At 37.6% G+C, this 10,472-nt stretch overlaps 2 protein-coding genes across 3 annotated transcripts; one reads left to right on the top strand and one right to left on the bottom strand.

Moving 5' to 3' along the window:
- The first annotated feature begins 1,312 nt into the window (after nucleotides 1-1,312).
- On the top strand, nucleotides 1,313-4,705 carry LOC126605974 (uncharacterized). 2 transcript variants are annotated; one of them, XM_050273434.1, is made up of 8 exons: nucleotides 1,313-1,612; nucleotides 1,697-1,823; nucleotides 1,918-1,989; nucleotides 2,100-2,771; nucleotides 3,015-3,384; nucleotides 3,496-3,577; nucleotides 3,814-4,056; nucleotides 4,369-4,705. In XM_050273434.1, exons 1-7 carry the CDS (start codon nucleotides 1,454-1,456, stop codon nucleotides 4,009-4,011), a joined length of 1,680 nt encoding a protein of 559 aa, XP_050129391.1. In that variant the 5' UTR covers nucleotides 1,313-1,453; the 3' UTR covers nucleotides 4,012-4,056; nucleotides 4,369-4,705. The 2 variants fall into 2 exon arrangements, with proteins under 2 accessions (XP_050129391.1, XP_050129389.1); XM_050273432.1 differs by having other exon boundaries at nucleotides 1,694-1,823.
- Nucleotides 4,706-5,271: 566 nt separating this feature from the next.
- On the bottom strand, nucleotides 5,272-8,415 carry LOC126601153 (triacylglycerol lipase OBL1-like). Its single transcript, XM_050267823.1, has 5 exons — nucleotides 8,067-8,415; nucleotides 7,433-7,620; nucleotides 7,323-7,356; nucleotides 6,269-6,888; nucleotides 5,272-5,795 (listed from the first exon to the last, which is right to left on the bottom strand). The coding sequence occupies exons 1-5, from the start codon at nucleotides 8,398-8,400 to the stop codon at nucleotides 5,544-5,546; spliced, it is 1,428 nt and encodes a 475-aa protein (XP_050123780.1). The 5' UTR covers nucleotides 8,401-8,415; the 3' UTR covers nucleotides 5,272-5,543.
- Nucleotides 8,416-10,472: the final 2,057 nt, after the last annotated feature.

The raw sequence follows: 10,472 nt of genomic DNA, 5'->3' as shown, positions 1-10,472 counted from the left end.
ATTTACCAGACAAAACACTTACGTATTCCATAAGATTTTTCATAAAACATATTACAATAACCCTTGGCATATTTTGAAAGCGTTGCATGACAACTTCATTACTAATACCATCAAATATCTCTCTGTCTATAAAAATAATCACATTATCATTCATGCATTTATCTTCTATCCGATCTATCAATCGAGTATTTATAAAATATATGGCTGAATATGCATCACGTTTACTTTATTTGCAATATGTACATTTTTCAAAAAACAAGACTGTGCCCTCAACCCCCGCGCCCCCAAGGTGGCTTCATCCTTGAACGAGAGTGATGTAATATGGCAAGTCATCACTTATCTATCTTTCAAACAACTAGTGATTGATTTGACTAAAAATTACAATTAACGACTAAAAAATTAAATATCAAAAACTCATTCTATATCGTTAGCATCTGAAAAATATCAATCTAAAAATTTAGACGAAGGATCTTTCGATATCTGTCGAGGACAAAAAGTATCATTCACACACCAATTTTTACATTTTAGGCATTTTCGTTAATTTATTATTATTGATCTTTTTAAATTCATTTAATTTTACAATAAAAAATTGAGAGTAAATATATAAGAAGTAAAAATGGATGTGCAAATATCACTATCTATTTAAAATCTGGCCAATAAATTGACTTATCATATTAACATGTGTGTGAAGATGAGTCAAGCAAGCTAAATAATATTATGTTCACACTTTTAACATGGGTAGGAAAGTAACTTAACTGAGATGATATTAAATACATGTTTTAACGAAACTTACAATGCTGATATGTTGCTAATTCTAATATTATGAAAAAATATGAACATCTAACATAAAATCAATTAGTCGCGTTAATTTATAGCGCAAGATCCACTCTTAAATCATAGAACATTATCACACGCGACAAAAACTTATAAATCATAATTCATTGTAAAAAAATTCGTCGAAAACTCATTGATTTGTCAATATTATCATCAAAAATTCAAATCCTTGTCACCAAAAGTCCAAACTCCAAATCGGGACCCAGCTCCTGCCACATGATACATGGGCCCCACTGTCATTTTTGTCATTTGCATAGAGTGCTTTACCGTAAAAGAAAATAATATTACTTATGCACTCTAATACAAGTTTAATCCTACCGATTATTCTTCGTTTTAAAATTTAACAATTTAAATAACTTATTGTTCGTAAAGAAAAAAGACCACTGTTATTTTATCTTAGTCAAAGCTAATCACGACCCAGCATTAAAAGGAGCAAAAATTATAATTAATCCCCTTTAATTAAACACTGCTGTCTTTTGGATTCGTTAAACAAAATCTTAAGCGTGATTAGGTTTGCTTAATGAGAGTGACTTAATCGTATAATACCCGCCATTTCACACTCCCTCCGTTACTCTCAGCGGGATCTTCAACGAACTCTGCAAATTTGGTATTCTGAAAAATGCAGGATCAGAGACCGGGTTTCCGAGTCCGCGACCCGAGCCCTGACTCCGTAATCTTCGCCTTAGAGTCGAACTTCAGCCTCTTCTCCTCCGCCTCCGCCAGCGTCGACCTCTGCTCCTTCGACCACGACGACTCCACCGCCTCCGAGATCTCTCCGGTACCGAAATGAATCTGCATTTTCCGATTGCATGCTTGATTAATTGACGGTCGAATTGTTGATGTGTTGATTTGGATGCAGCAGAACTCGGCCCCACGCGATCGCCGCCACGAGGAAAGCTCGAGTGGTCCAGATCGCGATCCGGATCCGAACAGAATCCACGCTTTTCAGCACACTCGTCGTCTCTCCGGAAAGGGAGAAAAAGCCAAAGGTATTTACAGCTCAGAAACGACGTCGCTTTTTTCCCTCACCTTTTCAATTTTCAAACTCTCACTGTTGCTTTTGGCTGCTTCGAGCTCTCGCAGTTCAAAAGGAGGACTCCGACTCGGATTTCGTCCTCGATTCCGCCAGAAGCTCCTTCTCTCTCGCCCTCAAAGGTAAAATCCCGGTCCAAATTAGTCCAGTCATGTCCAATCCAGTCCAATCCGGTCCTAACCAATCAAAGTTCTCAGCTTTAAGCTTTTGGGTTTTTTGTTTGTTTGTATAGAATGCCAGGACCGGCGGTCCAGATCTGAAGCTTTATCGAAGAAGTTAGACCGGCCGAGACCCGCCTCGTTGGACTTGAACAACAATGCCTCTGTGTCCTCGCCGAGATTAGGCGCGATAAAGAAGGGTTCAATGGCGTCTCGGAAATCGGGTAACTTCCCCAGTCCCGGCACACCGAGTTACCGGCACGCGAGTCTCGGAGTTCAGAAGGGTTGGAGCTCGGAGCGAGTCCCGTCGCATACCAATGTGGGTCGGAAGAATACGACGGCTGCGATGTTGCCCTTTAATAACGGGAGGACATTGCCGTCTAAGTGGGAAGATGCTGAGAGATGGATTTTGAGTCCGGTTCAGGGGGATGGCGTGGTGAGGCCAGCTTATCAGCAAACCCAGAGGCGGCCCAAGTCGAAGAGTGGTCCGCTCGGGCCTCCTGGGGTTGCGTATTACTCATTGTACTCGCCGGCAATGCCAATGTTTGATGGGACCAATGTGAGTAATTTCATGGCTGCTTCTCCGTTTTCGGCTGCTGTTATATCAGCTGATGGGTTGGGGTTCCAGTCCGGTGCCGAAAATGGCAGCTTTACGACGCGAGCAGAGCCATGCATTGCTCGTTCGGTTAGCGTTCATGGTTGCTCTGAGGTGCTGGAGCAGCAGTCTTCATTGCCTGACTCTCAAGGTTAGTGTTTAATTTGCTAATTGGACGTCAGTTTCTTAATTGGGCTGAGTGATTTTATAACAATCGCTAGATTGTCGAATAAATGAGCAATTAATGAAGGTGGTTTAATTACCATGTTTGGATTGTGTTAATTGATAAGCTTTTAGATATACTTTCTGAACGACGGATGGCATCGATTCAGAATTGTTAGAACTAGTGTACTTATGCATGGATGGTCTGTTTACATTGATTTATTTACACCAGATGAAAAGTTTGATGGCCCTAATGGGGTCAAGGATGCGGCTACGAATGTATCTCGGGCAGTTTCAAGAAGGGACATGGCAACCCAGATGAGCCCAGATAGCGCTCACTCATCTCCCAGGGCACGGGCTTCTTACTCTGCCTCCACTTCCTCTGGTCTGCCTATTTTGGAAGTGCAGAGTGCGGCTTCTTCAAAGTCGGAAGTCAGGGATGTGCAGGTAGATGAACGGGTCACTATGACAAGGTGGTCCAAGAAGCATAAAGCTCGGAGGCCTGGGAAGGGTTCTCATATTGGTGATGGTTGGAAAAAGAAAGATGCAGACGTTCAATCTGCTGCTTGGGATCTCTCTGACACGTCAAAGAGCATTTCAAAGTACGTTTGCCACCCAATTTGTTCATTGTGCATTATTTATTTCTAAGGAAATGAATATTGTTATATGAGCTAATATTCTAAAATGTGTGCTGATACATGTCTATTCTTCAGAGTTAATAGAGAGGAAGCAAAAATCACTGCTTGGGAGAACCTGCAGAGGGCAAAAGCTGAGGCAGCAATACGGAAACTGGAGGTTTCTCATCTCTCTCTCTCTCTCTCTCTCTCTCTCTCTCTCTCACGCGCACACATATTAGACATGCATTTTTGTATATATGCTCTGCAACTATCTCTCCCTCTCTCTCTCTCTCTCTCTCTCTCTCTCTCTCTCTCTCTCTCTCTCTCTCTCTCTCTCTCACGCACACACATATTAGACATGCATTTTTGTATATATGCTCTGCAACTATTGGCCCTTACTTCAATCTGGTTCAGATGAAGCTTGAAAAAAAGCGATCGTCATCAATGGATAAAATCATGAACAAGTTGAGATCGGCTCAGAAGAAAGCTCAAGACATGAGAAGCTCAGTTGACCAAGCACAAGTTGCAAGGACCTCACGTAAAGCTTTATCAATCCGAATAACTCGTCATATGGGTTCTTTCAGTGGTTGTTTTACATGCCATACTTTCTGATGCCTAATCCAGCCACGTGTTGCTCCGCTCAAGCTATAAAGCAAGGTAATTGGTCTCTGCGAAATTGTATACCTTTTTTTCTTCCAAATATTAGCTCCTCAATCTGCGTTGTTTCTTATGATGAATCATGAATGGTGATTGTGCTTTAACATAACACGAACCATTGTAGTTTAAAAACTTTTAGAAATGACAAACTAGATACTGAAGTGATGCAGTTTAACTGAAAACTACAACCTCTCCGATTTAGTTTACATGCATGTGCATCGTTTCAATAAATCCGTTTAACGAATGCCATGAAACCTTCCGTGATTCATAAACTACGTTCTGATGCCAATTTGCAATTTCCATATCTTTCAGGCTAAGTAAACTCAGGACACAAACGAATGGAGTATAGCAGTTCGCAGCTACTATTTTGACACTGGATCAGCGTCAACACAGTTTTATAGTGGCATGAGGCACCAATACCTGAAGTTGAGTATTAGATGAATAGGACCGTACCCCCTACCTAGTGAGCAAGATCCTTGGTGATTCAGGGACTAATAATGCTTGTGTGTGAAAATCAAAGGCTTCATATTGTATATTATGTTCGATTATGTTTCCAAACAATGAAGCTTCTCCTTGTTGTGCAAATGGAACAATATTCTACACTATAGTTTTCTCAAAACAAAGAGCAATCAGCTTCCTTTGCGATCAAGTGAACGAGTAATTAATTTTCGAACACTCGTGTTCTTCATAATCTCTGGTAAGGAAAAATTCTTGATCTTGGTAACCGAGCAGAACTGAGAAGTTCATAGAGAAGTTCATGAGGGTTACTTAATAGTGGTGTTTAGAGAGCTCCGCTACTAGTAAGTGATTCGTCTCGAGCATGCTTAACTTATTAAAAGCAGGTAATTTGGGTGCTCAAATCCTGATTAAGTAAATGCAAAAAGCATTGAATTTGTATGACTGAAAATTACGTGCCTTGCATCTTAAGTTTCATCTCCTTAAAATATAACCCTAGTTTGGTTCACAGATGGATCGATCGATGGAGGGGGAGAGGAAAACTAATCCTTTTGCAGTTTGGTTCACGGCTAAAATTTTCATACTCTCGATTTGGGAAGGCAAAAAAAGATTGGTCTTGGTAACTCAAGGGAAAAAATCTACAACTTCATGCATTTGAAGTTTCCGATACAATTCAATGTTGTGTTTGGAGTATGAAGAATTTGAAAATCGAAAGATTTTGTTAGGCCAACATACGATCCATGAATTCAAACTCATATCTGTCATCGGTAAATAAAATCACTCTTGAATGATTTATTCCATAACGTAGATCATACATAGAATAGATAACGTTGTATATAGGCTATAGCATATAACATAACGAATTTATTTGGTTTGTCAACCTTTCCCAGTAAACACCATGTTTGCCAGGAGAAGTTTTGCTGCGAAAGCAACTTTTTTTTAGTAGTGTATCGTTTGTCCAGTTGGATTATTAGTAGCTAGATCGACATAACTTGAATCTACTTTAGATTTATTTTCTGGAGGTAAGCTTTTCAGAGTGGCATGTAGGACGGGATCGATCCCAATCGAGTAACATTGACATAATCTTGAGGAGCATGAGCTACCAATCCAGGAAATATTAAACCAAAAACCCTAGCCATTATCATAAGGCAGCTTTCCTTGTATTCTGAACCCTTTATTAATGGGAGCATGAAACTCCTAATCAGCTCCCACGATGCATTTAACCGCATCGGTATGAAGAATAGCAAATTGAAGTAGTTCTTGTTGGGTGCCTCCTCCAACTCCTGGTTCCAATCACAATGTGTAACCATTGTTAGTCGTCATAGCATGAAACTTGAAAGAAACGTACGTACGCACTTTTTAATATATGCATGTGTTCGTTTACTAACTTTAGTATACAATAGATATGTACACAACGTTCAACAACCTTTGATCATTCACATTTTATATCGTGTGCCTATATATAGTATTGCGAGAAGAGAAAATCTCATAGTTTCAATGATTACGTCACTAGTATTATAAGAAAAACGTTTGATACTTACATTCACATTATGATCGCTTAACAAGTTAGGTAAATGTTATTTAAACACATAAAATTTATATTCTTTAATACAAGTTTGTCCTACAAATAATGATATGAAATCTACGTATTGTTAACCAGCGTATTTGCTTTGTGTGTACTAAATTACTAATAGTACGAGAGAGAGAGAGAGAGAGAGAGAGAGAGAGAGAGAGAGAGAGAGAGAGAGAGACTAACCTTCCCTTTATAGAAGCTGTTGAAATAAAGGCATGGAGCAACGTGCTTAAACAATAGAGTTGTATCATCAAATGGTACCCTAGGCACCAAGTCACTGGAATAAACATACCTCATATACCTCACACCATAATTTTTCATCTTCTTCGTTACATAGCCCGCAAATTTCTCATCCCCCACCCTCGGCTGTCCAAAAGTGTACACCCCCTCCAACCTCTCCATCAACCAGGCATATTTATCCTCGAAGTCATGCATTGCCAGCACCGATGCAAACAGCACCGCCAGTGCCCCTCCTAAGCTGTGACCTGTCAATATAAATTTGGCATTCTTGTTTTCTTGCAATAAATCCATCAGAATTTGTCTGATTTTGTAGTAAGCAAACTCATGATCTTGTGTTTCGGGTTCGAGGGGCCAGCTTTTCTCTGTTTGCATGCCGAGAGCTTTCATAAAGCCTCCGTGGGTCTTGCCGATTCCGGCAAACTCGCACCATGAGATGTCAAAATCTGTCCTCCAATCGTCGGCGCTGAATGGTTCAGTGCCTCTAAATGCGACCCAAACCAAGTTGGGGTCAGATGTTGTGTCTTGGAACACGAAGGCTTGGGTTGATTCTTGTTTCTCGTAACCTGCGGGAAGTTTTTTATGAGATGCAATAAGAATAAGATAAAAAATGCTAAACTATATATGATTTTGTTCTCGTATTTTGTCGATTTTAGCCATGTAGTTTAGGGTCCTCATCCTTCAATTTTCCAAATTATAGGTTTGTAGCTTACTATGGTCTAAACATCGCTCATAGCTAGGTTCACTAGTTATTTAACTATTAATTTAGTGGCAGTTCTTTTCGTATTTGTTGTCCGGAAAAAGACTTATGCATGATTGATCTATTTCAAATTTTCCCTTGATTTCTTTCCATCATCAGAAATTAAAATTTTAGTAGATATAGGGATCCTAGCCGTAGAAACACTATAAAACCTATTATTTGAATCACAAGAACCGAAATTAGAATCGCTCAAATTATAAGAAATAAAATCATAAAACAACATTTCAAGTAGTTCCGTACCATTCCAAAATTTGTGGAACGCCACGAGTTTCATCTGCGCATTCCAAAACGATTAGTAGTTGTTGTTGCTAACACTTCAAATTAATAATAGTGCTAATTAATTAATTTACCTTCCAGTATTCACTGACAACTTTTTCAATGAATTCTTCATTCTCGTACGACAATTTGGCTGCCATCATGGACAGCGACCCGTTATATCTTGTGTCGTCAGGTTTGATGTTGTCGTCTAATTCAATTCGTGTGTCAAGAAATCCAAGCACGGATCTGGTTGATGATGATTCTGGTATCACCACCTTTCCTGCACACAGCCCCCTTAATTACTCATTTAACTAATTAAGCAGCAGAATTATATTAATGACCAAAAAATGAATAATGATTTACTGTAATTATTGTGTTGCCACTAGGTTAATTTTGGTGTTCTGATCACCAGTTTGGCTGCATTGGTTGGTTCAATAAACTGATAAATATTTAAATATTAGCTCATCCGGTCTTCTTTTACAAACGCATTAATTAGTTTGTTACGTATATTTTCCTTGTTTAAAATTTCGAGTTAAAGACGTTGGTGTTAGCTTACGTCGTGAAGCATACGAGGTAACGAGCTAGAATTAGCTTAATAAAGATCAAAGAATGTTCCATTTGCTGCAGGACCTGAATTGTCTGTCATCACCCGAAGGCGAAGGGCCGTACAACAAAGGAATTAATCGGGAGTTTGCAAATATTATAAACGACATTTATGAGACAAACCTTTTAGCCAGTTTAGGATGAGCAAGAGCAATCCACCGTTGCTTGATACAAGATTTAGCCACTTCTCCAGAACACCCCCAAGCCAAGCCATGGGTTTTCTTAAGAGAAGGAGGATGCATTGAATCACCGCAGAGAGGAAGATTATCAACCTCCGTTTGAAGTCAAGTTTTTTTACTGCCGAGGAGGTGATGAATTTTCTCTTTTCTATGTCAGAGGAAAAGAGGAGGCGAATGAGCTCGATGAAAGTTGCTTCTTCGGGCTTGAGAAATACATAACTGAGACAGACAGGTCCCTTGGAAGCCATGATAGTAATTGGCAATTGGATTATGTCCATGATAGTAGGGAAGGGACTCTATATTTATACATGGTGATGCATGGCAAATCAAGGGATTATTTCTTAATTTGAAATGAATTAGGTTGCTTATTTTATTTTCCATAATTTCTTGTTAAAGAAGGGCTTCTGGAAATATTATTATTGAATATTGTTCTCTAAGCGGCAAGGGTTTTTTGTGTTTTATCCGTTTCTCGTGTGTCTATTATTTTCTCTGCACAGACGAATCTAGGATTCTAACATCGGGTGATTCCAATATAAAAACTCTAAAAAAGATTAGATGAAAATAACATTGAAAAATTAATCGATAAACTATTAACTTTTCATTCATAATCTTTGAACCAACAACATTACAAACTCCAAAGACTAAATTTGTCCATGAAAAGGTTTCAAATTCTGAAAACGTGGCATGATAGTTTCTTTGTCAATACAAGACAAAACGTCTTTCTTAATGTAAAAAACTAAGCTTTCATTTAATCATTGATTATTTTGTTACAGAGTAGACACTTAATAAGATTCAAGGCAAAAATACTCTTTCCACTTAAGCAATTGCAACTGGTAAAACCAAAGTTAATTCAATAAGTAAATACACATATTGAAAAACTCGATGCAACCATTTTTCCACTATTTTTTTAGCAAGACCATTAATCCCTTGCATTTGAGAAAAAAAAATCACTTCTTAAACGCATAGAATGATTTTGTTAAGAAAACAAAAAAAGACACATAGAATGATTAGTATTAAGTTGATCTTCAAGTGCTGATAGGTTTTGCTCTGTAAAATCTCTAGGATACAATTAAATAAGACAAAGTAGCTGTTTTTGTCATAAACTACAAAAGAATCATTTGGACTAAAACTAGCCTATTGAATGAGCAATTCGTTACTTATCTTATTGAAATGGTCATTTTTGTGGGCATTACGTCGTGACCTCCCATGAGCTACATTTGTCTCATCTGTTAACATCAATATGAAGTTGGACATAAATAATGACGATACTTTGTCAAACAAAAGATCAACTTATTATTATTAAAGTTCAGAAATTTCGCCTCAATAATCATAACAACTTAGCAATAATTATAATCTGTAATGATTTTATCCAATGCATATCAATTTTAATATCCTATATTATTAATTTTGACTAAGATAAAGAATTTACTTAAAGTTGAAAATTAGGATATTAAGTGGTGGTGAAGATGGGAATTTCTTCTCAATAATAATAGGTTTGAAATAATTGTAATCTATAATGATTTTTTTTTTATCCAATACACATCAATTTTAATACCCTATATTATAAATTTAGATGAACATAGAAAACTTACTTGAATTTGAAATTTAGGAGGTTAAGTGGTGGTAGAGATGAGAAAAGTGGAGTAGCTGGTTATGGTCTGGTGAGGATTTGTTGTAGATAGAGAAAAAAGAAATTGAAAATGAGAATTTTTTATCACGGACAAATCTTAGCCTGTTGTACATGATAGTGAATGACAACACGCATAGCTGCACGTTGTAGATATCTCTAATATTAGAATGTCAGAGGTCAAGTTTGGTGTCTCAAAACTTCACTAAAAACAATTAGACTATAAAGCCACTAAAACAAAAAAATTTAACTCACGTGATTTACTATTAGGAATATTGATAAAGGATAGAAATGTCCAAATAAAAGAACAAAAGCAGAAAGCAAAGTAAATAAAAGATAAACTAAAAAGAAAACACGAACGTGAAGGAACCTACGTTGCAGACTTAGAGGTTTTGGTTCAGTTGATTGCTGCAACCCATATAATTGCTGCATAACACTCAAATAACTGCATAAGAAATTAAAAACTTCTAATGTTGTTGGAGAGAAGAAGGTACAACCAAGATGGACGATGATCTTATTCATTGATGATGGTAGGAGACGCGTGGATGATATCATCAGTTTCGAGGAATTTCAAGGCACATGCAGAAAGGCTAGTACTTAGTATCAACAATGTCATTTTTTTTAAGGAAAACTAACGAAAAGTTAAATAAAAACTTTACTTTTAATGAAAAATGACAAATAAAGGTGTAGTGAATAGTACCAAAAAAGGTAAAAATATGATTT

The sequence above is a fragment of the Malus sylvestris genome, chromosome 15, assembly GCF_916048215.2.
Source record: "Malus sylvestris chromosome 15, drMalSylv7.2, whole genome shotgun sequence".
Classification (NCBI taxonomy): domain Eukaryota; kingdom Viridiplantae; phylum Streptophyta; class Magnoliopsida; order Rosales; family Rosaceae; genus Malus; species Malus sylvestris.
The sequence above is the reverse complement of the archived record's forward strand: the minus strand, read 5'-3'. Positions and strand labels throughout refer to the sequence as shown.